Source organism: Aethalodelphis obliquidens, unplaced genomic scaffold (genome assembly GCF_003676395.1).
Source record: "Aethalodelphis obliquidens isolate GAN/ISIS:26980383/991018 unplaced genomic scaffold, ASM367639v1 scaffold7, whole genome shotgun sequence".
Classification (NCBI taxonomy): domain Eukaryota; kingdom Metazoa; phylum Chordata; class Mammalia; order Artiodactyla; family Delphinidae; genus Aethalodelphis; species Aethalodelphis obliquidens.
In genome coordinates, this window is record NW_020837951.1 from 33,836,870 (window position 1) to 33,864,827 (window position 27,958).

General features: G+C 37.9%; 2 protein-coding genes across 10 annotated transcripts in view; one reads left to right on the forward strand and one right to left on the reverse strand.

The window, feature by feature from the left end:
• Positions 1-26,882, forward strand: part of XPA (XPA, DNA damage recognition and repair factor) — a 97,376-nt gene extending 70,494 nt beyond the window's left edge. For 3 of the 4 annotated variants that reach the window (XM_027105426.1, XM_027105428.1, XM_027105427.1), the window contains 4 exons: positions 10,163-10,268; positions 12,777-12,942; positions 14,792-14,909; positions 23,759-26,882. In XM_027105426.1, coding sequence (XP_026961227.1) covers positions 10,163-10,268; positions 12,777-12,942; positions 14,792-14,909; positions 23,759-23,907 — 539 coding nt within the window. In that variant the 3' untranslated portion in view covers positions 23,908-26,882. The remainder of the gene's footprint in view (positions 1-10,162; positions 10,269-12,776; positions 12,943-14,791; positions 14,910-23,758) is intronic. The other variant, XM_027105425.1, reaches the window with a different exon arrangement.
• A 210-nt stretch (positions 26,883-27,092) lies between these two features.
• The window catches only part of NCBP1 (nuclear cap binding protein subunit 1), a 44,554-nt gene continuing 43,688 nt past the window's right edge, over positions 27,093-27,958 (reverse strand). For all 6 annotated transcript variants that reach the window (XM_027105410.1, XM_027105409.1, XM_027105411.1 and 3 more), the window contains one exon: positions 27,093-27,634. In XM_027105410.1, the coding sequence (XP_026961211.1) occupies positions 27,521-27,634 (114 nt within the window). In that variant the 3' untranslated portion in view covers positions 27,093-27,520. The remainder of the gene's footprint in view (positions 27,635-27,958) is intronic.

The following is a 27,958-nucleotide window of genomic DNA, read 5'->3' on the forward strand; positions in this document are numbered from 1 at the left end:
GTTCATATTTTCTATTTCTTGCTGGTTCAGTCTTGGAAGGTTATACCTTTCTAAGAATTTGTCCGTTTCTTCCAGGTTGTCCATTTTATTGGCATAGAGTTGTTTGTAGTAGTCTCTTAGGATGCTTTGTATTTATGCAGTGTCTGTTGTAACTTCTCCTTTTTTGTTTCTAATTTTATTGATTTGAGTCCTCTCCCTCTTGATGAGTCTGGCTAATGGTTTATCAATTTTGTTTATCTTCTCAAAGAACCAACTTTTAGTTTTGTTGATCTTTGCTATTGTTTTCTTTGTTTCTATTTCATTTATTTCTGCTCTGATCTTTATGATTTCTTTCCTTCTGCTAACTTTGGGTTTTGTTTGTTCTTCTTTCTCTAGTTCCTTTAGGTGTAAGGTTAGATTGTTCATTTGACATATTTCTTGTTTCTTGAGGTAGGCTTGTATAGCTATAAACTTCCCTCTTAGAACTGCCTGTGCTGCATCCCATAGGTTTTGGATCATCGTGTTTTCATTGTCATTTGTCTCTAGGTATTTTTTGATTTCCTCTTTGATTTCTTCAGTGATCTCTTGGTTATTTAGTAACGTATTGTTTAATCTCCATGTGTTTGTGTTTTTTATGTTTTTTCCCCTGTAATTCATTTCTAATCTCAGCGTTGTGGTCAGAAAAGATGCTTGATGTGATTTCAGTTTTCTTAAATTTACTGAGGCTTGATTTGTGACCCAAGATGTGACCTATCCTGGAGAATGTTCCGTGCGCACTCGAGAAGAAAGTGTAATCTGTTTTTGGATGGAATGTCTTATAAATATCAATTAAATCTATCTGGTCTGTTGTGTCATTTAAAGCTTCTGTTTCCTTATTTATTTTCTGTTTGGATTATCTGTCCACTGGTGTAAGTGAGGTGTTCAAGTCCCCCACTATTATTGTGTTAATGTTGATTTCCTCTTTTATAGCTGTTAGCAGTTGTCTTATGTATTGAGGTGCTCCTATGTTGGGTGCATATATATTTATAATTGTTATATCTTCTTCTTGGATTGATCCCTTGATCATTATGTAGTGTCCTTTCTTGTCTCTTGTCACATTCTTTATTTTAAAGTATTTTATCTGAGATGAGTATTGCTACTCCAGCTTTCTTTTTTTTTTTTTTTGGCGGTACGTGGGCCTCTCACTGCTGTGGCCTCTCCCCCTGCGGAGCACAGGTTCCGGACGCGCAGGCCCAGCGGCCATGGCCCACGCGCTCAGCCGCTCCGCGGCATATGGGATCCTCCCAGACCGGGGCATGAACCTGTGTCCCCTGCATTGGCAGGCGGACTCCCAACCACTGCGCCACCAGGGAAGCCCTCCAGCTTTCTTTTGATTTCCCTTTGCATGGAATATCTTTTTCCATCCCCCGCCTTTAGTCTGTATGTGTGCCTAGGTCTGAAGTGGGTCTCTTGTAGATAGCGTATATATGGGTCTTGTTTTTGTATCCATTCAGCAAGCCTGTGTCTTTTGGCTGGAGCATTTAATCCATTCATGTTTAAGGTAATTATCAATATGTATGTTCCTATGACCATTTTCTTAATTGTTTTGGGTTTGTTTTTGTAGGTTCTTTTCTTCTCCTGTGTTTCCCACTTAGAGAAGTTCCTTTAGCATTTGTTGCTGAGCTGGTTTGGTGGTGCTGAATTCTTTTAGCTTTTGCTTGTCTGTAAAGATTTTGATTTCTCCATCGAGTCTGAATGAGATCCTTGCTGGGTAGAGTAATCTTCATTGTAGGTTCTTCCCTTTCATCACTTTAAGTATATCATGCCACTCCCTTCTGGCTTGTAGAGTTTCTGCTGAGAAATCAGCTGTTAACCTTATGGGAGTTCCCTTGTATGTTATTTGTCGTTTTTCCCTTGCTGCCTTCAGTAATTTTTCTTTGTCTTTAATTTTTGCCAATTTGATTACTATTTGTCTCGGCGTGTTTCTCCTTGGGTTTATCCTGTATGGGACTTGCTGCGCTTCCTGGACTTGGGTGGCTATTTCCTTTCCCATGTTAGGGAATTTTTCGACTATAATCTCTTCAAATATTTTCTCTGGTCCTTTCTCTTCTCTTTCTGAGACCCCTATAATATGAATGTTGTTGTGTTTAATGTTGTCCCAGAGGTCTCTTAGGCTGTCTTCATTTCTTTTCATTCTTTTTTCTGTTCTGCAGCAGTGAATTCCAGCATTCTGTCTTCCAGGTCACTTATCCGTTCTTCTGCCTCAGTTATTCTGCTATTGATTCCTTCTAGTGTAGTTTTCATTTCAGTTATTGTATTGTTCATCTCTGTTTGTTTGTTCTTTAATTCTTCTAGGTCTTTGTTAAACTTCTTGCATCTTCTCTATCTTTGCCTCTATTCTTTTTCCGAGATCCTGGATCATCTTCACTATCATTAATTCTGAATTCTTTTTCTGGAAGGTTGCCTATCTCCACTCATTTAGTTGTTTTTCTGGGGTTTTATCTTGTTCCTTCATCTGGTACATAGCCCTCTGCCTTTTCATCTTGTCTATCTTTCTGTGAATGTGGTTTTTGATCCACAGGCTGCAGGATTGTAGTTCTTGCTTCTGCTGTCTTCCCTCTGGTGGATGAGGCTCTCTAAGAGGCTTGTGCAAGCTTCCTGATGGGAGGGACTGGTGGTGGGTAGAGCTGACTGTTGCTCTGGTGGGCAGAGCTCAGTAAAACTTTAATCCACTTGACTGTTGATGGGTGGGGCTGGGTTCCCTCCCTGTTGGTTGTTTGTCCTGAGGCAACCCAACAGTGGAGCCTACCCAGGCTCTTTGGTGGGGCTAATGACAGACTCTGGGAGGGGTCACACCAAGGAGTACTTCCCAGAACTTCTGCTGCCCGTGTCTTTGTCCCCACTGTGAGCCACAGCCACCCCCGCCTCTGCATGAGACCCTCCAACACTAGCAGGTAGGTCTGGTTCAATCTCCTATGGGGTCACTGCTCCTTCCCCTGGGTCCTGATGTGCACACTACTTTGTGTGTGCCCTCCAAGAGTGGAGTCTCTGTTTCTCCCAGTCCTGTTGAAGTCATGCAGTCAATTCCCACTAGGCTTCAAAGTCTGATTCTCTAGGAGTTCCTCCTCCTGTTGCTGGACCCCCAGATTGGGAAGCCTGACTTGGGGCTCAGAACCTTCACTCCAGTGGGTGGACTTCTGTGGTATAAGTGTTCTCCAGTCTGTGAGTCACCCACCCAGCAGTTATGGAATTTGATTTTACTGTGATTGCGCCCCTTCTACTGTCTCATTGTGGCTTCTTCTTTGTCTTTGGATGTGGGGTATCTTTTTTGGTGAGTTCCAGTGTCTTCCTGTCGATGATTGTCCAGCAGTTAGTTGTGATTCTGGTGTTTTCGCCAGAGGGAGTGAGAGCACGTCCTTCTACTTCGCCATCTTGGTTCCTCCTCTGTTTCCTTCCTTCCTTCCTTCCTTCCTTCCTTCCTTCCTCCCTCTCCTCCCCTCCCCTCCCCTCCCCTCCCCTCCCCTTCTTTCTCTGTGTTGGGATTTAGTTGCGGCATGCGGGATCTTTTGTTGCGGTTCACAGGCTCTTCGTTGCAGCACTCAGGCTTCTCTCTGGTTGGGGCTTGGGGGTTTTCTCTCTCTAGTTGTGGTGTGCAGGCTCCAGGGTGCATGGGCTCTGTAGTTTGCAGCACGCCGGCTCTCTTGTTGAGGCTCGCAAGGTCAAGCTCAATAGTTGTGGCACGCAGGCTTAGTTGCCCGCACGGCATGTGGGATCTTGGTTCCTTGACCAGGGATCAAACCCGTGTCCCCTGCATTGGAAGGCGGATTCTTTACCAGACCACCAGGGAAGTCCCTCTGCTTCCCAGGATTCTTATGACTGGGTACTCTATCTTTGCTGAGGGCGGTGTCCCTTGAACCCTTTGCAGCACACGCCCACCAAGGATTTCTTTGTTAATTTTAAAGACAGTCTATTTTTGTAGCATAGCTGAGAAAAATCAAAATAATTTATTTGGGTCATTAAGCTTTGCTGCCTATAAAACAGAGCCTATCAGATGCTTTTAGAATCTAGAACAGGGTTCTTCAGTGTCACCAGCAAGGCTTTATTAAAACACAGGTTATGGGGCCCCATCCCTAGGGCTTCTTCTGATTTAGTAGGTCTTAGGTAGGGACTGTGAATTTGTTTCTAACAAGTTCCTGGGTGATGCTGATCCTGCTGGCCCAGGGGCCACACTTTGACAACCTCTAGTCTAGAATTAAACCCACTGTGTACTCTAAGACTGCAGGGGAATGCAACCATGTGGAGAGAATAGTGTGTAACAATGAGGTCAGTCACTGTTCATACTGTCTTTTTAAAAAATTATTTTTAAAAATTGTGATAAAATATACATAACATAAAATTTACAATTGTAACCTTTTCTTTTTTGGGGGTACGCGGGCCTCTCACTGTTGTGGCCTCTCTCGTTGTGGAGCACAGGCTCCAGACACGCAGCCTCAGCGGCCATGGCTCACGGGCCTAGCTGCTCCGCGGCATGTGAGATCTTCCCAGACTGGGGCACGAACCTGTGTCTCCTGCATCGGCAGGCGGACTCTCAACCACTGCGCCACCAGGGAAGCCCTACAGTTGTAACCTTTTAAAGCATATGTTTAGTATGTTTAGTGGCATTAAGTACTATACCTTTATGTTGTTTTGTAACAGTCACCACCATCCATCTCCAGAGTTTTTTCATCATCCCAAAATTGAAACGGTCCCATTAAACAGCAACTTCCTGTACAAACATTTTGATGTATTATCTTTGAGACTGTTTTTGATATGTGAATGAGAATGTAATATTTTTCTTTTATAAAAATGTCATTAGGAGCATTTCCCCATTTCTTTTTTTAAAATTAATTAATTACTTAATTTTTGGCTGTGTTGGGTCTTCGTTTCTGTGCAAGGGCTTTCTCCAGTTGTGGCGAGCGGGGGCCACTCTTCATCGCGGTGCGCGGGCCTCTCACTCTCACGTCTTCTCATTGCGGAGCACAGGCTCCAGACGCTCAGGCTCAGTAGTTGTGGCTCATGTGCCCAGTTGCTCCACGGCATGTGGGATCCTCCCAGACCAGGGCTCGAACCTGTGTCCCCTGCATTGGCAGGCAGACTTTCAACCACTGCGCCACCAGGGAAGCCCTCCCCATTTCTTAAATATTCTTTCAGAACTTTCTTTTTAATGGCTACATAATACTCCTTTTGATGGCTGCACCATGGTTCATTTAAATGCAGCTCTTTTGTTTATTTCTTTTCTCTATTCTAATAATTATTACTGCAGTGAATATATTTGGAGGTAAACTTTTGTCCAGCGCTCTGATTCATAGCAGTAGGGTAACTGACCCAAAAGTATGTATATTTCTGGTAAAGTTTACATACTTAAAAAAAGTTAAATTAACATTGCTAGAAGGAGTAAACAACCTAAAAGCAAATAAACAAATGGACATATTTTTCCAAATGAAATAACATGATCATGTTGAAGAGGGGGAGGACAGAAAGAACTAGTCCAAATAATTTATGAGGACAGTATTTGACAGTATATCCTTAATGTGAGGTGGGTGGTGTAAGGGGAAAACCACAAAATTCCTGAACTCATTTTATAGAGTGGTATGAGTGAAGAAATTTTGAAACTAGTTTAGATGTATTATTGGCTCATGCAGATGAATGTATTTCTTGATGTTGTTGGGAGCCAAGGTTCTCATTGTAGAAGAAAGGACATACAAATATGGAATGGGAGAAGGCAAGAAAGAACCTTGTGGGGGTGGATTAGAATTGCCAGTATCAGTGTGAACTCATGATTTCTAAAACATGTATATGTGTATGCATGTAGAAGTGTATATGTAAACTAAAAAATGAATTCAGCAAAGTTGCAGGAAACAATATATAGAAATCTGTTGCATTTTTGTACACCACTAGTGAACTATCAGAAAGAGAAATTAAGAAAACAGTCCTGTTTACAGTTGCCCATTTATCAGAAAGAATAAAATACCTAGGAATAAATTTAACCAAGGAGGTAAAATACTTGTACACTGAAAACTATAAGACATGAATGAAAGAAATAGAAGACACAAATAAATAGAAAAACATTCTGTGCTCCTGGGTTGGAAGAACTAATATTCTTAAAATGTCCATAGTACCTAAAGCAATCTATAGAATCAGTGCAGTCCCTATCAAAATTCCAATGGCAATTTCCCACAGAAATAGAACAAACAATCCTAAAATTCACATGGAACCATGAAAACCCCTGAATGGCCAGAGCAATCTTGAGAAAAAAGAACAGAGCTGGAGACCTCATGCTCCCTGATTTCAAATTATATTTCAAAGCCATTGTAATGAAAACAGTATGGTATTGGCATAAAAACAGACACATAGATCAATGGAACAGAAGAGAGAGCCCAGAAATATACCTACACATATGGTCAATTAATTTATGACAGAGGAGCCAAGAATATACAAGGGGAAAGGACAGTTTTTTCAATAAAAGGTGTTGGGAGAACTGGACAGTCACCTGCAAAAGATTGAAACTGGGCCACTGTCTTACCTCATACACACAGAATAATTCAAAATGGATTAAAGATTTAAGTGTAAGACAAACTGTAATACTCTTAGAAGAAAACAGATGGGGACTTCCCTGGTGGCGCAGTGGTTAAGACTCTGTGCTCCCAATGCATGGGGCCCAGGTTTGAACCCTGGTCTGGGAACTAGATCCCACATGCATGCCACAACTAAGAGTTTGCATGCTGCAACTAAGGAGCTTGGAGCCGTAACTAAGGAGCCTGTGAGCTGCAACTAAGACCCAATGCGACCAAATAAATAAAAAACAAACAAAAAAGAAAATAGATGAAAGCTCCTTGACATTGGTCTTGGCAATGATATTTTTGGATATGATACCAAAAGCAGAGGCAACAAAAGCAAAACTGTTAAACAAGTGGGACTACATCAAACTAAAAAGCTTCTGCACAGCAAAGCAAACCTTTGAAAAGCCCACCAACTGAAAGGGGGAAAATATTTGCAAATCATACATCTGATGAGGGGTTAGTATCCAAAATACATAAAGGACTCCTACAACTCAATAGCAAAATACCAAACAATCCGATTAAAAAATGGGCAGATCTGAATAGACATTTTTCCAAAGAAGACGTACAGACGGCCAGTACGTACATGGAAGGATGCTCAACATCACTAATCATCAGGGAAATGCAAATCAAACAACGGTGAGCTATCACCTCACACCTGTTAGAATGGTGGTTATCAAAGAGACAAAAAATAAGTGTTGGTGAGCATGTGGATAAAAGGAACCCTTGTAAATGTAAATCAGTGCAACTACTATGGAAAACAGTATGCAAGTGCCTCAAAAAATTAGAACTACCATATAATCCAGCAATCCCACTTCTGGGTATTTATCCAAAGAAAATGTAAACAGTAACTTGAAAATATACATGCACCCCCATGTTCATTGCAGCATTATTTACAATAACTAGATGTGGAAACAATCTAAGTGTCCATCGATGGATGAATGGATAAAGAAAGTGTGATGTGTGTGTGTGTGTGTATACATACAGTGGAATATTATTCAGCCATAAGAAAGAATGAAATCTTGCCATTTATGACAACATGGATGGGCCTTGAGGGCATTATGCTAAGTGAAGTAAGTCAGAGAAAGTTAAATACCATATGATCTCACTTATATGTGGAATCTAAAAACAACCCCCACCCCGAACTCATAGATACAGAGAACAGATTGATGATTGCCAGAGGGGGGAGGAGGAGGGAGGTAGGTGAAATGTTTGAAGTGGGTCAAAAGGTACAAACTTCCAGTTAGTCATGGGAAAGTAATGTACAGCATGGTAACAGTAATACTGTATTACATATTTGAAAGTTGCTAAGAGACTAGATCTTAAAAATTCTTACGATAAGAAATGTAACTGTATGGTGACGAATGTTAACTAGACTTACTGTGGTGATCATTATGTAATGTATACAATTGTTGACTCATTATGTCGTACACCTGAAACTAATATAATGTTATGTCAGTTATATCTCAACAAAAAAAGTGTACAGTACATGTATGAGTATTTGTGTCTATATATATGTATATTTCTCAGCCCTGTTCACAGAAATGGCCGTGAAGCAGAGGTAGCCCAGTAGCAATGAGCACAGCTGGTGTCCAGATCCTGGATGCTGATACTGTTCTCCACTAAAAGGAACCAGGGCCCTTCAGAGAAATAGCTGATTCCAGGGTTGGGGCAGGATGGCTACAAGATGAGCTTGGGACATTTTGTAATGCCAGAAAATATGTAAGTGTTCAGAAAGTGATAGAAGCATGTTACAGAGGCATAAGTGTCAGCTTGAAGGGGCTTCCACTGGCCAAATTTCAGACAATTTGAATGCTAAAATAATGAAGGACACCATTGAAATAATAGGAATCCATGAGTCTATATGGATAATAAATGTGTTAGTGAATGAAGGACTGAATGGGGGAGGGGAAGGCTCTTGATTACAGTAGACTGGCAATTTCCAAATGGTAAATGTAAAGGGAGTGATGGAGTTGAAAAATCATCCTTATGTATATTTAAAAATTTCCATTATAAGGCATTTTTAAAATTAGGAAAATGTATGCACATTTTATGGCTTTTGATTAATAATACTGTGCAGTAGCCTCCTCATGGGTATTTCTGACTGTAATTTCTCTCTATCCAAACACACTCCAGTAACCAGTTTTTTGAAGATACCACTTTGACTATATTTTCAGTTTTTCCTTTTGTCCATAGCTATGCCCCTGTAATATTTTAGAAAGAAGAGTGATTTTTTTGTTAGAGTTTGGAGATTAGTAACATTGAGGAGTGCTAGAATACTGACTGACCTTCTTGTGTTGGAAGTAGGTAAGGGAAGGCAGTGATAGGAATACGTTGAACAAATCATGAACAAATGGCAACTCCATTTTTCTTCCTGCTGGGACTTGTGGCAGTTCTCAGAGTTGGGGCTTGGCAGTAGCAATCATCCTAAAGACTTAGGAGTAAAACCTTCAGACTTGCTGGAAAAAAAATTCTGTAGGATAAAGATTCTTAGCTAGGTATTTGAAATCTTTAAAAAAAAAAAAAAGAATCCGGCCTTACTCTGCCTAGAGTAGTTTCTGTGCTGGGTATTGAGGATATATAGCTAAACTAAATACAATCTCTGCCTTCAAGAGATTTCCAGTCTAGTGGTTGAGACAGATGAAGAGGAAGCTGTTTACTCTGTTGTTGGGGGTGAGGGAGAGAAAAAGTTTCCCATTTGAAAGTGAATTCTGTGTTGCCTCTGTTTTCTGTGTTACATGTTGGTGCCCATCTCCCTTATCTGTAAGCAGCTCCCCCACCTCCCTCTGGCCTTGAGACTAATCTTTGTACTCTCAACAGTACTGTGGTAGGCCAAGTAATGGCCCCCAAAGATGTCCACATCCTAACCATCCTGGAACCTACGCATTTATTACCTTGCAGAGCCAAAGGGACTTTGCAGATATGATTAAGGTTAAAGACTTTGAGTTGGGGAGATTATTCTGGGTTATCCAGCTGGGCCCAGTGTAATCACAAGGATCCTTCAGAGTAGAAGAGAGGCAGGAGAGAGTCAGGGGTAGGTGGGATTATGGAAGAAGCCATAGTGATGTAAGAAGCTGCAGTTGCTGGCTCCAGCTTACATCCCTGGAGAAAGGGAGTCATGAGTCCAGGAATGCAGGTGGCCTCTAGAAGCTGGAAATGGCTGGTAATAGGTTGTCCCTCAAAACCTCCAGAAAGGAGTGCAACCCTGCCATCACCTTGACTTTAGCCCACTGCGACCTGTGTCAGACATATAAACTACAGATCTGTGAGAAAATAAATTTGTGTTCTTTTAGCTACTAAATTTGTGGTAATTTGTTATACCAGCAATACAAAAGTAATACAAGTACCTTCCATGTTGTTTGAGTTCAAAAATACTGGGTGAGTCCATAATTTTTTCCTTTATGTTATTTCCTTTTTTTTTTCTTTTTTCCTTAAAAAAATTTTTTTTAGATAAATGTAAGATTACTTAATCAAGGTTTTATGTTGTCTTTTACGTAAATATGTTTGTATCAGGCATAAAATACATGCTGGTAAGCTAATAAAATAGAGGAGGCTCTATTCTAATCACAAAAAAAGGCAACTTAGAGAATTAATCTTCCTTTCTTTAGGACCTGTAATGGAATTTGATTATGTTATATGTGAAGAATGTGGTAAAGAATTTATGGATTCTTATCTAATGAACCACTTTGATTTGGCAACTTGTGATAACTGCAGGTACTTATTTTTATTTCAGAGCATGTTCTAAATTACTAAAATTTAATGTTTGCTTGTAGGTTTAGGGCAAAACAATAATTAGATCCATTTGGATTTAATATTTTCTTCATAAATATGTTTTTTGTTTTGGGAGTTTCCTAAAATTTCTGTATTTTCCATTTTGCTAAAGAATTACAGGAAGACTATGCTTATCAATGTTATGCCACATAAATAGGAAGGATGTCCCTGGTTCTGCCATAGATATGTCCTTTTCCTTTCTGCTGGGGGGTTGGGGGGGCGTTAACTATCTCTCAGTAGCAGGTTCCTAACCCTTCTCTCCCCCCCAGACCCTAAGGATCCCTTTGTTTCTTTCTTTCTTTGACTAGTGTGTGTTGATACCTTGGTCAGAGGACTGGCACCTTCAATGAGAGGAGGGAAGTATAACGCCTCCAGCTACCCTTCTGGTACTCAGAACACCTCTTTCCATTCATTTTCTACTCTCCTGAATTGGCAGGGAAGAGATTAAATGAGGAAAAATCACATTCTTCTGTCATTCTTTTTCTTCTCCTAGCCTTTATCTCTTTTTGTATCACCACGGAATATTACTCACTCCACTTGGTTCTCCTGTCCCTACTGGTTATCTCAGCCAAGTCCTGTGTTGGTGTCTTTCACACCTAAAGATCCCACCTTGGATTCTTACTTAGCCCTCTTATCTGTTCCCTGTCCCCACTTCTTGTACGTACAGTCCCAGATCAAGTGCTCACACGCCTGGTGGACCTGCCTTTTCAGAGTCCCTGCTGCAGACATCTAGAGCCATCACCACTGACTTGTTGCTAAGTAGATCCCTAGAAGATAGAACGGGAGATGTTTCTGGTCTCATGATCAGATCTGTGATGGGAAATGTTCTGGTACCCACTGGAATTATTAACTCTATTCCCAGTGATGTAACAGTATCATTAATGCACACAGTGGTTAAGGCCCACAGTGTTATCACTCTCCTTAAAGTACAGATAGTGTTCAGGAACTAAATTACCACATATAACCTTACTTCCATGAGAAAATGGAAGTAACCTAATTATCAATTTAAAGAAAGTTATGTAAACATAATTAGGAATACAGCCCTCCATTCTATTTGTTTTTTCCAACATCTTTGATGATTATAGATTAGTACAATGTACTTTACCTGTCCCCTCCTTTGGTATATACTTCCAAATTATTTAGTCTTCTTAAAGTTATTCCCAATTATAACTCCTCTCCCCCTCCCCCCACCACCTGTTCTATACCTCCTCCTAAGTGTTCACCACTTCAGTAAAGGCCAACTTCATTCACTGGCTGTTTCTCTATCCCATGTTTAATTCCAAATCCATTTGGGTCTATATTTAAACCATGTCCTGAATCCATCCATTTCTCATCCTCTGTACTATTACTGCCTTAGACTGGGCCCCTATCAGCTCTTGCCTGGACCACTGCAGTAGTACTCTTGTAACTGGCCTCTTCCCCCACTTTTGCACGGTTAGTCTCTTCTCCATATAGCATTTTACTCAAAACTCTTTAATGGTTTCTAATCCATTTAGAATAAAATTGTCTTCACCATTTCTTACAAGACCCTTGCCTGTCTCTGACTTTATTTTCCATCACTCCTCACCGTCACTTACTTTAAGCATTCTGGTCACACTGGCTCGCTTGTTGTGAACTCCATTTGCAAAGCACACTCCTGTCCTAGAGTCTTTGCACTTTCTCTTCTTTCTGCTATGAATGTTCTTTCTCTAGCTATTCAGAATGTTTTCTGACTTCTAAAGGGCCCTGCTCAAATGTTTCCTCATCAGTGGCATTCTCTCGATTTCCCAATCTCTCTGAAAATTTCTGTTCCTTTACCATGCTTTGTATTCCTTTATAGCACTTTTATCAATCATCATGTTTGCTTATTGACTGTCTTCTCCTAACTAGAATGTAAGCTTCCTGAAAACAAGGCTTTGTTTTATTCTTTGCTGTATTCCTAGTACCTTGAACAATACCTAGCATGTAGATGGAGAACAAATGAATGAGAAGAGCTATGTAATTGACTATGTCTCCATTTTTACCTGGGCTTTGAAAAAGCTCAGAGCCAACTGGAAACTCAGCTGTGCTTGGTGCCTTTGGACCTTGCATGTTTATATTCCTTATATCCTGCCTCTCCTGACTTTAAGCCTTATATTTTCTTACTTATTGAGTCTTAGTTCTCATTTATATTTGCTGTGTTCATGTAAGTTATTTCAAATACTTTGTGGAAAAGAGGGACTTAGTAAAAAGAAATTCTTAACATGCTAAATAACATGGATCTGCTGCTAATATAAATAGCTTCTCAGAATTAGTAAAAGAAAGTATTTTTCTGTTGGAATTCTTATGCTGCTAATTTGACCATGAGAGTTTCAGGAAAAAGTATTTTATATGTTTCTTTTGGCATGTATGCCCCTAGGTTTGGGGACTGTTTGAAAAATCTTAATTTATTTAAAACAACTACTTTATATAATGGACTTAATCTGTTTTCAGAGATGCTGATGATAAACACAAGCTTATAACTAAAACAGAAGCAAAACAAGAATACCTTCTGAAAGATTGTGATTTAGAAAAAAGAGAACCAGCTCTTAAATTTATTGTGAAGAAGAATCCTCATCATGCACAATGGGGTGATATGAAACTCTACTTAAAATTACAGGTCTCTAATAAGTTATATTCAGTCATTTTAAACCCTGGGTCGGGTGAAGTTTTAACAGTGAACTAGTTATAATTAGTTTTTACTTACAGAAAGTTAAAAAGATCCTTTTCATTTTATTGTTTTACATGAGCCATAGTCGTACATAATGACATTTAATAACATGTTTACTTATTTTGCTTTTTGATGTGGCACTTTGAAGCAAATATATTACTACTGGGTGATGTTAGGAGTACAATTTGGAAACGAAAATGCTTGAAATGGGAGTCAGCCCTTGCCCACCTACCCCCCAAATAAAATCATAAAAAAAAATTTCAGAATTTCACAGATGCCCAGAATCTAACTCCAGCTTCCTGTATCTACCCAAGAATGGTACAAATACCATAATATTCTTTTTTTGTGCCATTACATAAAAAATATTGGGAGGCATTGCTTTAGAGCACAGTTTGATTGGAATATACTAGAAGATCCTAGTATCTTCTAATAAAGAAACCACATTGTAAAAGCAGACATATATTGAATTTTCACTAAACATAATACACTGTTGATTAAAAGATTCACCATAATTTTATGTACTATTAAAAATGAAAAAATGCTAATTAAACTGACCCAGTGCTGCCTTATCACTTGGTGCTTTTATTTTATTGAAATAGTGCCATTAGACTTACTATAGTTTTTTTTTGCTATAAATCATGCTTGTGTGTACATAACAAGGAAAATGCAAGTACCACAGATTCATTAAGGTATTCCTAAACTTCCTAACATTCAGAGTCCAATTCTTCTGAACCACTTCTTGACTCAGAGTTGTTAAAGTACCATTAAGTTACATTAGTGATGCAGCATTTTCAGGGATGTTAAATTGTGGAAAGTGTGATGTTTTAGAATTTATGAAATAACAGTATATTACTTTATGTTAAGAAATTTCAGTTTGGCTTTATTGATTGATATTTTGGTCCCTGTAACATATTGTGAGAGATATCCCGAGCATAACTCTCAGTGTGTATATTATTTCCCTACATGTAAATAAATATTATAAAGAGTACATATATATATATATATATATATATATATATATATATATATATATATTCTCCAAGGTTTTTAAACTAGAATAAAGACTTGTTAGGTCATTCAGCTACCAAAGGTTTTAAAGAAAATTCATATTTTTAAGATCAGAAATTAGTCAAGTGGATGGAAATTGTTATTGATTCAGGAGAAGAGTAGTAGTGATTGATTTCCTGTGATGGGAGATTTCTGGAGATGACCTCATATTTAGATCTGCTATGGCTAATTGGTCAGCAGATTTTTTTTGGTGATCCTGCCAAAACTCGATCAAACCCACTGAGTACATGTAGTTCTCTTGATTCACGTGAAAACAAAGCAGAGAAGTGATTGCAGTCAGAGGACAGCTTTTCTATTTACACAGGTACACCTAGTTTTATTGTGCTTTGCAAATACGTAATCTTATTCATCATACATTCACTGAGGGTTTCATAGGTTTATAGATAGAGATATTATTAGAGTTGTTTCTTTTTTTTTTTTTTTTTTTTTGCGGTACGCGGGCCTCTCACTGTTGTGGCCTCTCACCGTTGCAGAGCACAGGCTCCGGACGCGCAGGCTCAGCGCGGGGCACGAACCCGTGTCCCCTGCATTGGCAGGCGGACTCTCAACCACTGTGCCACCAGGAAAGCCGTAGAGTTGTTTCTTATCAATATTTAAAAACTTTTAAATTTCAAATAAATACTTATAAAATTGCACTTAAGTTAGATCACTCTTTGGCACCTTTGGATTTAATAATTATAACTATTTTACAACAATGAATCACAACTAATTTATGGATTCTGTATTTCAGATTGTGAAGAGGTCTCTTGAAGTTTGGGGTAGTCAGGAAGCATTAGAAGAAGCGAAGGAAGTTCAACAGAAAAACCGAGAAAAAATGAAACAGAAGAAGTTTGATAAAAAAGTAAAAGGTAAGTGGCTACATTTATATCATGAAGGACTGTGCTCTACTGCTTTGCAAAGAGCCTTTGGCTAAGTTCTTCCACTTTAAAGATACAATGTCACTGTTGGATTGGAAATTTTTTTTTTTTCCATAAATTGAAGAACAAAAGACTTAAAGTTTGCCCTCAGTAAGTTGGTGTTTGAGACTCTCAGTCCAAACCTCACTGCAATTCTAAAAAAGCATGTAAGCCCTCGTCTTCAAGTGAGTCATGTTTTTGTATAGGAACGGCGGTAGGGTCAGGAATGTACCCCTGGTTAAGGGTTTGGCCTCAATGCAATCTTAAATGTGACCCACACGGTTATCAAAAGTGAAGTTTTCCACCAGCAAACCTCTCTAATTGCTTAAAATGAAAAAATAATGCCTAAGTCTCAGTGATCTAATTTAGCAGCTAGAAGGAACCTTCTAATGTCAGATAGTCTAATCACTTTTATATATGAATAAAACACCTGGAAAGGTAGAGTGACTTGTTACATAGGTGCTAGAGAGTTGGGACTGGAGCCAGGATTTCATGACCAGAAGTCTGCATTGGTACATTCATTCCTCTGTCCATACATCTGTCTATCCATGTGACTATCCATTCTTTTGTCCATCTATCTCTGTATTCATTTGTCCATGCATCCATCCATGTATGCATATGTGCAGAAGTCTGTCTGTCCGTCCATCTGTAATCAGTGTATCCAACAATTGCTAAGTGTCAGCTGTGTTCCAGGCTCTGTGTTAACACAAATGCTGGCGTCAACTTTTGTCAGAAGAGAAAGACTGATAAACTTAGTCATAATCGAGTGTGATAAGTACTGTGACAGTGATGAACATAGGGTGTTATAGGAGCACAAAGGGCACTTGTTGGCTGTATCACAGATTCCCTACAGAGAATCTTAAAAAGTAGGCATAAATGTTCTTCATACAGTAGAGTGCCAGTGTGGTGTCAAGTGTATATAGATAACATGTATTCTCTGTTTATACAGGGTTATACATATAATAAATTGATCCATTTAAAATGGGTATCGTAGCCATAATAAGTAATTTTGCTTATGTGTTTAGGATTTAGAAGAGGTTTTGGAGGGTGAATGAAGATAGTTCAGATATCTTAAAAACAAAAGAGCAAAAATAAAAAATTGAATGTAAGCCTACCTTTTTCCTTCTTATTGTGAGGGAATTCTTTCCCCCTTTTCAGTACAAGAGTAATTCATGTGCAGTGCAGAGAAGTTAGAAAACTATAAAGAACTTCTATCCCATAATTATACTACCCAGAGACAATCATCAGTAACAGTTTAATGTCTATTTTTCCAGTTCTTTCCTATGCATAGGCCCTTAAAACATTTTTATAAAAATGGAAGCACAGTTGGACATTTATGAAGTTTATCAAAACTTCTCTGTAAAAAAAAAAAAAAAAGAAAAAAAACTTCTCTGTATTTCAGTTTCTTCAACTATAAAAATGATGATAATACCACCCACCTTATAAAAGTTTAGTAAGCAATCAGTGAGACATTACACGTAAGTTGCTTAGATGAGAACTAGGGCAGAGTGACATCCCATAGATCGTAGTATTACTATGGCATATTATGTACCTATTATAAGAATATGGCAGTTCTGCATGTGTTGCTGTACAAGGATACTCTTTAGAGAAAAGTTTTCTTTTTTTCCCCTGTAGATATTATATAATGAAGGCAGGTAAAAGATCCACTTATATATCCTTGGACTTGGGTGTAAATGTTCAAATATTTGTCAATGATTGCTTTATTCTTTAATTACAGGAAGGGAATAATAGTTGAGCATATTTCAGATTTCTAATTCAGCTTTCTTAATTTTGATTACAAATGAAAATTTTGATATATAAAATTGATCAACTTAACAGTAAGGAATAAAAATCAAAGTTTAATAAAAAATTTATCAAAGACAGACAACCCCATGATAAACATCCTTATATACATCTTTATATAAATTATAGTTACTTAACATATCATTTCCTGAATCAGAGGGTAATAAGCACACATATATATATATATATATATATATATATATATATATATATATGCCTTTGTAGAGAGGTTTCCTATAGCAAACTATGCCATGTAAGAGCCTTTCATTGAAGATTCATCCCCAGATTAGCCACTTCTGTACCACAGTCTTCCAGAATACCTGCAAGGGCCAGTTGAGAGGATTTGGAAAGACTTCTTTTGAATTTGGTCCTTTCTTTAATCTCTTCCATGTTTTACCCCGACCCTTCTTCTCTTCCAACTTCAAGGAAAGCCTTGAGGGATCAGGTAACAGAAGGCACCTTAAGGGGTGTGAAAGAGGAGGGCACATTGATAGACTAATCACATACCAGCCTAGAGTTTTTGTCAGCCCCAGCTCCCTGAATCACCTCAGCTCTTCCCTTTCTGCTGCCTCCTCAAACCACTTTCCTGATGGTATTTTGCTGTAGATAATAATATATGGATAAAGGAATTAGAAACTTACACCTTCAAAGTGATGAAATACTTTAAAAAGAGGGTCTATCTGTAGTTTTATTAGATACTATAATATTTCTGTAGTTTGGTCAAGATGTCATCTAAAGGGGACTAAATTCTATAATTTGACTAACAATAACAGATGATGGCATCTGTTTAATTTTTTCATGCTTTTTTCTGTAACAATTCTATTAAGATAGTCATATCTATTTAAATATTAGCATGAATAGAACATTTCTTTTAAGATTTACACAGTTCACATGGGTATTTTTTTTAAAGAAGTATAAACTCAAACATAATCGGCTGTTTTTCTCGCTATGTTAAATTGCTGCTATTATCCACCAGATAAACTACTGTGGATTTTCCTCATCCTTGAAGAGTTTGAATTTGCCCTAAATTTTTTCTTGGACCTCTTAAGACTGGTTTCTTTAATTCAGTTTATTTCTTGTTTGGGTGAAGCATGTTTTTTGAGGAAATTTTCCAAGTGGTTACAAGAATGGTTTATTTTCTAAGACCCTGTTACGAATCTAAGAATGTTTTTCTGTTTCTCTTGCATACGAAAACCTGAGTTCTCTCTCAGTTGTATAAACGTTACTCCATTGTCTTCTGGTCTTTAATGTGCAGAGGTCAGTGCCATGCCTTCTTTAATTCTGGCTTCTTCTTGTTGATTTACTTTAGAGGTTGGTGGATATGTTCCTGTCCTCCTGACTAGGCCACAAAGGGCTGAGAGTGGAGTAGACACTGTAGAAATTAGAAACAAGGAGCTTACTATGCACTTTGCTCAGAAGGCTCAGAACAGAGAGGAATAAAAGCAAGTCTAAAAGTTTTTTTAGTTCAAAAGAAATTGGAACCTGGTTTCTCTTGGTCTTCTGATTTTGATCCACAAAGAAGCTGACACAAAGTTTACTTCTTTATGGAAAGGTAAGAGATTACATTTACCTGTTTTTAGAATATGATCTTCTACTTCATCAGTTTGAGAAAGAATTGATCTTACTAGAGAGGGAAATTATAGATAGTGTAAGGTGTATATATAAATTTAGACAAGGTGAAAGACAAAGAATTTCCTTGTCGGCAGGTTCAAATTGTTACAGATCTCTTAGATCCAAGAAGGCAGAAGTAGAAAGGATGGCATCACTGTGCTTAGTTTAACTAGATTTTAAAAAAGGCAGTGTGTGTTGGCCTGGATATTGGATGGGAACTTTGAATTGATGCAAATACACAGAACATTTTGGGTTTGTGTGGCTCCTTTCCACAGATAAGGTGGCTGTAAGGCTTTTCTTTAAAGTTATACTCAGCTTTCTCTTAATACTGGTAGAGGTTAGCCTTCTAAAAACAAAGAACAATTAATCTTAATTGTTTGTTAGTATGCACTTTTTTCCCCAAAAGAGGTGGGTGAGAAAATCCCATTTGGAGGCTCCTTCTAAGTTTGTGAACATTTTACATTCTGGGCCTGTGGTTATATTTATGACTATTTTTGGGCTTCTCTCAGGGTAGTTTGAAGGACACAGTTTCCTATCCTTAGTTTTGGAGGACAAAGTAAGATCAAAGCTTCATATGTTATTTCCTTGTGATTTTTTTTTCCCTCTCGTTACCAGTGGGCACCCTATGTCAAAACTTCCTGCCCTCCCATCAGGTATTTACAAGTATCTGGTCTCTCTCCACTAGTTCTTTTATAAGTTTACCTGGTAAACAGCATTGGGCTTCTTTGAATACAGGCTGCCTCTTTTGTAAAATTAAGATATTAAGCTGGATAAAATACAAGTTTTAGAGTGGTATAAAATACATTTTTCATTGAAACAAAGATTTAGGGGAAAACTTCTTTGGGTAAAAAATAGAAAGTCCCTGAAGATAATCAGTAGCAAGACTGATGGTTATCACGAACAGTTCTATAACCTTCCCAGAGAAGTAGTCTACAGCTTTTTGTGTTGTGAAATCCTAGGCCAGTGGGGCCAGGAGGTTGGAACGCGGTAACTGCTGTCCTGTTCTCCAGCCTCGGTTAGGCTTTCAGGGCTGCTTGGTATGTCCCCGCTCCACTCCCAAGGTTTCCTTAGTTTTCCCAAGGCCTAGCAGACCTTTTCTCACTCTTCTAAAGTCTCTGATCTTTCCACCTTTTCTTCTCATTCTCAGCAGTAGGTAGTTGACCTCTACTTTCCAAAGTTTTAAGTTGCTTAAATGAAGTAATGTGAAAAACTTTCTAATCCTTATTTAAACAAATTTTTTATTTCACCAGATGTTGACATTTTGCCACATTTGCTTTTTTCTCCCTCATTCACACACACATATTTTGCTGAACCATTTAAGAGTTACTTGCAGACATTGTGATTCTTATTAATACTTAAGCATTTATCTACTATAAATAAGGACATGTTTCTGCTAACCAAAAAAGTCACACTCAATAAACAACATTAATATAATGCTTTTACCTAGTATATAATCTATATTATTTGTCTTTCCCCAGTTGTTCCAATGTCCCTTTATAGCTTTTTAGTTGTTGGATCCGGGGGCCAGTCAAGGATGATGCATATCCATAGTCGCTTTGGTTTATTAGCAGTTTTCTCACAATTAGATTCTGATCGGTTACCTCAGGAGACACATGGTATCGCTTAGGTAAGGTAGTGTCTGCCAGATTTCTCCATTGTAAAGGTACCCTTTCCCCTTTGTAGTTAATAAGAAATCTATGGGGTGACTGACACTATGTGAACATCTCATTCCTTAAGTTTCACTCAGTGGTTTTAGCACCCAGGTTGAATCTTGCCTGAGTCAGTTATTATTAGGGTGGATATAAATGGTGACTTTCTTTTTCTGTTATTTCTACAATTACTGTTTGGCTTCTTTTGGAAAGAAGAGCTTTTTTTTAGTACTAGTTGGATTCATGGATTCTTATTCTCAAGTAACTGTTACAGTCTGTCCATTCCTGATTATTCATTTTGATGCCCAAATTTGGCCATTGGAAGGCCCTTCAATCTAGCTACTGTCTTTTAAAAATGTTTTTATTTGGAAATAATTTCAAACTTACATAAAATTGCAAGGATAAGAATGGTACAAGGGACACCCAGATTCTTCACCCAGATTTACCTATTAACAACTTTATGTCATTTGCATTCTCTCTACACATACGTTTATTTCTGAGCCATTTAAGAGTAGGTTGTGTACATTGCCACCCTTTTTTTACCCCTAAATACTACAGTGTATATTTCCTAAGAATAGGAATATTCTCTTACAGAAGTATACTACTGATATTTTTATTTAATCTGTCATCCATATTCCGTTAGTTGACCTAGTCATGTCCTGTGTAGTTTTTTTATTCTAGTACAGAATCCAGTCTAGGATCAGGTATTGGCTTTAGGTACCAAGTCTTCCTAAACTACTTTATTCTGGAATATTTCCACAGCCTTTATCGTTTACGACACTGACATTTTTGAAGAAGTCTTTTCTCTTCCCCTGCCTACCTTTTTTGCAGTAATATGTTTTTCATTTGAGGTTTTTCTGATGTTTCCTGGTGGTTAGATTCGGGTTATTCATTTCAGGTTGGATAGAACATAAATGAAGTGACTTTTCTAGGGCATCACATCTGGAGGCATGTGATATCCATCGGCCCTCAATGGTGATGTTAATATTTATTTTTGATAAGCAAAAAAACCCCTGTAAGACCACGTAAATGTCCTGCTTCTCCTCAACACTTCACCCTAAATTTAACATTCATCCGTGGATGGTTCTTGCCTGAATCAGTATTTAGGATGATGGTTGCAAAAATTGTTTTCTACCTTCAGCGCTCACTCCACATTTAACCAGTTGGAAATCGACATTCTATAGCATCATTCCCCCATTTGTTTATTACTGGTATGGATTCATTAATTCCTATTCTTCTCAGTGGCTTTTGGTTCATTTCTGTCCTCAATTATTTTGGTGCTCAAATTGTTTCAGATTTGGGCCCATAGGAGTATCTTCAGGCTAGGTCTTGTGTCCTTTTGACATGTCTTCATCAATCTTTGACCACTTCTTTCTAGCTTAAAACACGTGTATATCTAATACATAATTAAATCCTTGAGTTTACACTATACCAAGTTCTAATCCAAAATTTTAGGATTTATTCTGGTTTTCTTCCTTTCCTTATTTGTAATTTCCTTCTTTGACAGTGAGAAACCTGATTTCCATTATCCGTTATAATATATAGTTATTTGATTAGTGCCCCTGAATGTACCTAATTTCCCTTCACTGTTGCTGCCTCCTCTCTAGGAGACCCTCCTTATCTATCTTGGGCTCCCCCCCACCCCCATGCCCACTTGCTCCACCTCATGGCTTTTAAGACTAGATCGGTCGTGTGGAGAAAGAAGGGCAAGAAAATGACAGATATACCACTTTTGTTTTGTTTTGTTTTAGTGCCTCCTAGCACAAGTTCTTCCAGGAATGTCTAGTAAATACTAAAGATGTGGCTTTATTGTCATTATAGATCTTGATAGATTAGCTGAAGGATGGGAAGAAAAGCCATAAAGTCAGTATAAAACCTTATGTTCAGTTGTGACAGTTATGGCTAGTAAGCTGGATTTTTGTTAAATATTCTTTTAGTGTTAAGAAAATTTTCTTATCTCTCTTCCTAAGTTCACATAATGCACAAACTGGGCAGTTAGCTTAGCGACTGGGATGCAGTCAGATTTTGAGAGATTTTCCTCGTGGGGTAGTAAACGGAAAGTGGCCAGGATACCTTACATCAGAGCAAAGTTGAAAAGTAGGTATTGGAACTTGGACAGGAGACATCTTCCTGTCATTATCTGAAACCATGAGGCATCTGTGCAGTTCTGGTCAGCATATCATTTATTTTTTATTTTAAAAATATCCCAAGGTAGAAAAATAAAAGGATAAAGGGCATTCCAGATATGTTTAGAAAAACTAGGGTTCTTCAGAATATGAGAGGATATAGGAATAAAGGTTAGAGTTTGGATGAACATGATTTTCTCCCTAGTTTGGAAACTGTCTAGAGGTATATACATTGAAGCTTGAAAATGTCTCAGATAAAGTGCTTTTCATGTTGGAGGTGTATGAAAAGGCATCACAGCTTAGTGGTTAAGAACATGGCCTGAGCTAGACTGTGCCTCTGCCTGATCTTAGGCACAACTTATGTAACTTCTCTGAGCCTTAGTTTTCTCATCTGTAAAACTGGGTTGATAGTTGTACTTATTGCAAAGTGTTGTGAGGATTAAATGTTTATAAATAAAGTGCTTAGAACAGTGCCTGATACATAGCCCTATTTGCTTGCTTATCCTCATGGTACAAATAAAGGCTGAAAATACAAAGATTCAAGTATTATTTTGATAGTACTTATCATAGTAAAATGGATTAAACAAAATGTTGTGTGATTACTTGGTGTACTTTGATTTTTAAGGTTGAGATTATAGAAGATAATGATCATACCCTCCCTTAGGTAGTGCTGCTATCAAAAGTGCAGGGCTTGATGGACCATTGGTCAGAATAGAAAAATGAAAACAACTCATGTTGCTTTTTATTCATTAAACTAGAAACTGAGATGTTATTAGCTTGTTAATTTCTGATTAACACAAAGCATTTGGTTTCTTCAGGTAACATGCAGTGTGAACTTTATAATGTCCTAGTCGCTTTTCAGAGCATCCAACGTAACTTTTCTTTGTGAAAATGACATCTTAACGTGTTTAGCGAGAAAAGTTCTAAACATTGGAATAAATGACCTGGGTTCCCATGCTATCTTTGCTCAATTTCCTTACCTGCAAAGTAAAATGAAGTAAAATAACTCCATGGTTCTTTCCGGCTCTTAATAGTCAGTGATTCTTTTATTTATGTTGTACTTTGCATGATTACTAGCAATTTATGTCCTAAACTATTGCTCTCATTTTATAGGATAAATAATAATAGACATAAGGTCAGTTGCATGAGCAGCTTTTCTAACATCAGCCATGAACTAGTGGCGGAGTTCTTGGCTTTCTAGTTTTCTTGCAAGCAAAGTTTGACTTGCCTCTTAGAGAAGTAGCTCCTGACTTACAAGGAATTTAAAATGCTCTTTATCCTCAGTCATCCCAGCTGATTGCCCTTTCCTGCTGTGGCATCTTGTTTTCTGTAGCCAGCTGCTCGAACAAACCCTGTTCTTTCGCTTCTCTTCTGAATCTAGTTTTTTGCGGTCCCTCTAGTCCATATACCTCAATTCTGAATCTCCTGTTTCACACTAACTCCAACAATCACATGAATGATTTCACAGGCCAAACCAGTGAGTGAGATAAGTAAGCTTGCCAAATCTGTATCAGCAGTTTTGATTTGTTATAAAATTAAGGTGTAAACCACATTTGGTTTAAACACACACAGCTGAAATAGCACCACTGAAAAACTGGCTTTTTTCTCTTAGAATTACGGCGAGCAGTAAGAAGCAGTCTATGGAAAAAGGAGACAGTTGCTCATCAACATGAGTATGGACCAGAAGAAAACCTAGAGGATGACGTGTACCGGAAGACTTGTACTGTGTGTGGCCATGAACTGACATACGAGAAAATGTGATTTTTAGTTAAGTGATATGTTTTATAGTGTGGAAATTTAGATTGGTCTTGTTCAAAATTCATCAAAACGTAAAGTCTTCATAGATGAATGAAACACTTGTATAAATAATGCTTAAATAATTATGTATGTTATGGCTTAAGAACAAGTTTCAGTTAAGGTCCAGCAGGTCTGGTTGTGGGCAAAATATTGGGTCTGTGACCATTTTTTCTACAATAGGGATGGGAGCTGAGTGATAGGTTCAAAAATGTTAGGTTAGAGCTAAAATTGAGAAGCAACCGGGACAAACCCTAGATTGGGGTAGGAGGAAGAGCTTTTAGTAGTAAAGGCAAAAACTGGCTGAACTGGATTCTTATCCCAAGAAACAGCAGGGATGGTGGTAGACCACTGCACCCCAGAGGCTGGGCCAGGTCTTCTAGACTACTACTGTCTGCAAGTCAGGGAGCAGGGAGCTATTGCTGGGACAAGTTTTCTGTACCCTTAGGGTTTACTACTATAGATCTTAATATTAGTTTCCAGATAGCCCTTTTCAAATCTGGATTAAAATGGAAAAACAGCTATATTGTTTGTTGATCAAAGGTAGTGATAAGTTTATCATAACTTGTTAACATTTACTGAGCATTTACCACCTGCCATGCAGACACTATGCTAAGTGGCTTACAGGTATTCTCATTTAATCCTGGGAGGGAAGACAGCTTGCTGTGCTTGTTTTAACACTTCTAAAGGAGGGGTAACCTACAACCTGACATCACCCCAGACATCTTGATCAAGTTTAGGTAGTCAAATATTCCTCTATCTTGTCAAAAGGATTACAAGGTAGTTATATCTAGTAAGAGCATTTGATCCCGAGTGCTTGATTACAGGGTCTATGCATTCTTTTCCTGATAAAAACAAATACAAGTTATGATAAACTAGATATTTTCAAGTTCTTTGACAGGACTTTTTATCCTACTGCTACAAATAAATAGGAAGTTTTTGTACATTTTCATTTCTCTCTCTAGATCAGCTCTTGGAGATTATGCTTGAAGAAGGGCAAAAGTCAAAACAAGTCAAATCCAAAGACTTGAGACTATAATTACTAATTGTTCTCTATATAAGTATTCAATACAGAAATGTTTAATATATTTATCGAGTGTTGATTTTTTTTAATGTGTTATGCTGAATATTACAGCTCACTAAAAAGCGATTCCAAATGGGCGGCAAGAACTTCTTGGGGAAAAAAAAAAAACCTTCCCAGCAAGTAACTAGGGGTTCAGGCTGCTGACAACAGCATTACTACTGGGAGACAAGAAGCCCTAAAACCACCACATGGACATAGTTTCAGATTCCACTTACTACCTGTGGACCTTGGGTAAGTTACTCCGTGGGCCTGTTTTTATCTATCAGATGGGTATAATAATGTAAGGACTCTCATGACGATTAAATACGGTGAATCTATAGCATCTGGCACGTAACAACAGCCAGTTGTTAATGAGCACATCATATCATCAGGACCAGTGTAGTTAATAGACTTGTCCAGTTGAGGTGGGCTTCTAGTCACTCTTCACCTTCATCAATTTAGGACAATCCTGGTATCCAGTTAACATTGACAGCCAGATCTGCTTTTGGTTGCCAAGTTCTGTCCTCATCTTTCATTTTCAGGTATAATTGTAGATTAGTAAGTTAATACAAATCACTGCTAAATACTTTCCAGAAAAAGCAAACAAACTTCATATGAACTGCTTTCTGAATAATTCCTGGGAGATTGAGAGTTAAGGAAAAGTATATGTTCACTTTGACAAAAGCATGTTAAATGGCATCAGCACAGTTTAATAGAATATTGATTTATTGCAAGGTACGACGTACAGTTACAGTGACATGCCATTCTTTTGTCTGTGTGAGCTTCATTAGTGGGGAGAGCAACTGTTGAATGTTTGCTCTTGTACCTTTATTTCTTCAAAACTCAGTCTCTGTTTCAGTTTTTTCATATACCTAGCTGCCAGACTGGGTCAGAGCAGGGTTACATCAGTGAGCAACTGTTAAAAGCAACCATTACACATGAAGAGACGGTCCAAGAGAAAGGAGGTGAAAACCTAGAAATTCCTCTAGGATTTGGATCAAGTAAGTATAACTAGCCAAACTTTGCAATACATTATGAAACGATTACAAAGCAGTTTAGGATCAAAGTTAACCAAAGCCTTAAATGGTTATCCTTTAGCTTCTTGAGGATAGGAGCTTTTTCTAATTATGTAGTTTGTGGGAAGGAGGAACAGTGTAAACAAAAGAACATTTAGCAAAGAACCTGGGTTTTAGTTCCCTTTCTGCCAGTAACTTGCCATGCAGCCTTAATCCTGTGACTATTTGTTAAATGGTGCGGTATTTAAAAATCCTAGGAATTTCCATCTATTGAGTAGACTATATTCTGTAGCCACTAAATGTTATGATAAACCAAAGAGACCCCATATATTAATATGGAAAATACCTAATGCATCATAAACTTATGATGTACTAAGCTAAAAAAAAGATTGTACAAATGCACAAAGATACTTACAGTTGTGAGATTACTGGTAAATTTTTCTGAAGATTTAATGAAAAAAGTCTAAAAATGCTAGGATTTGGAATGTCAGATAATCCCTTGTGTGTTATTTAATTAACAGTGTACTTTTACCATCTTAATTAAGCCTCAACACCATATAGGAAACAGGCTCTGGAATTAGTAATTACTTGGCCCACCCAGACTCCATAGAAATAAAATCCAAACCTACATCTAATGCCAAGTATAGTTTTAGCCAATCTAGCTACTTCTAAATCCCACTTTAGCATGTAATTCACTGTATGACCTGACAGATGTCTCAGATTTGAGGAAATGACCAGATGTTCTAAGATGATGATAGTTCAAAACTTATCTGCACATTGGAATTACCTGGGAGCTTTAAGAACTACCAATGTCTGTGTTCCACCCCCAGAGAGTGTGGTTTAATTAAAAAAAAAAAAAAAAACTTTAGAAGAGCCCCAGGTGATTTATGTTCAGATGAATTTGGGAACTTCTACTCTAGTAACATCTTTTAATAACAGTAGTGTCTTAAAATGCTACAGTAATGAAAAATACTTTGAAGAGAAAATTTCAGATGGAGGTAAGAAACCTCACTTTTAGTAAGAAACCACTAATTTTAAAGTAGACTGAGATGATAAATCATGAAATACCAAGGTTTAAAAAACATATTTTCAGTTTTATTTCAGCCATGTTAGGTTACCCATGAGCTGTGAAAAGCTATGCTACTTGATAATAAACCCATCAGTTCTATATACTACTTTGTAAGCTTGACCTCTAGTGTTGCACATACCTCACATCAGTTATCTTTTGTGCCTTAAGGAGAAAAAATATCAGAGAAAAGTTGTATCTGTCACATATATAATACATCCATCCTATGGCCACTGTCACATTATTGTCATTAGGGAATATCTGCTTTTTAGGGGGCAGTTAAAGGTAATCAATACCATATTCTTCACTGTCCTGTCTTCCCCCTCTGCTTCAAGAAAGGATGCTACAAGAAAGCAAGCATTCAAACCATCAAAAATAAGACATTATTTTGAGATCTTAAAAAAATCTTGACAGGAGGGGGAAAAAAAATGACCCTTAGGCCTGCAGGGCACAGAACTGCTGGAACACAGCCAGGATATGAGGGTCTAATTCAGCAGTGAAGAGCAGGTTCTCCAGGGTCACCATGTACTGCTGGATTATTTGGTGATGCTGTGGACACAGAAAAGGGGATAAGTGTTTAGGTCAGGAGAAAACGCACATAAGCAATCTTGCAGAACATTTTCCTCAGAGGCCCATCCACACTGGAATGATGGGAAAGAACAGGGAAAAAAAAAAGTGGTTTTGCTGGTAGGAATAATAGGCCCCTGAAAAGCCTCAACATTAAGAAAATGTAGGAGTAAACGAGTTCCAAAACAAAACAAAACGATGTTCAATAATTTAAAAAATCCAGTTCTGGCCTGCTTCTGTGTAAATGCAATTTACTTCAAGGCAATGGCGGCAGCACTTGCTACTATTCTAGATGAGGTTCAGATG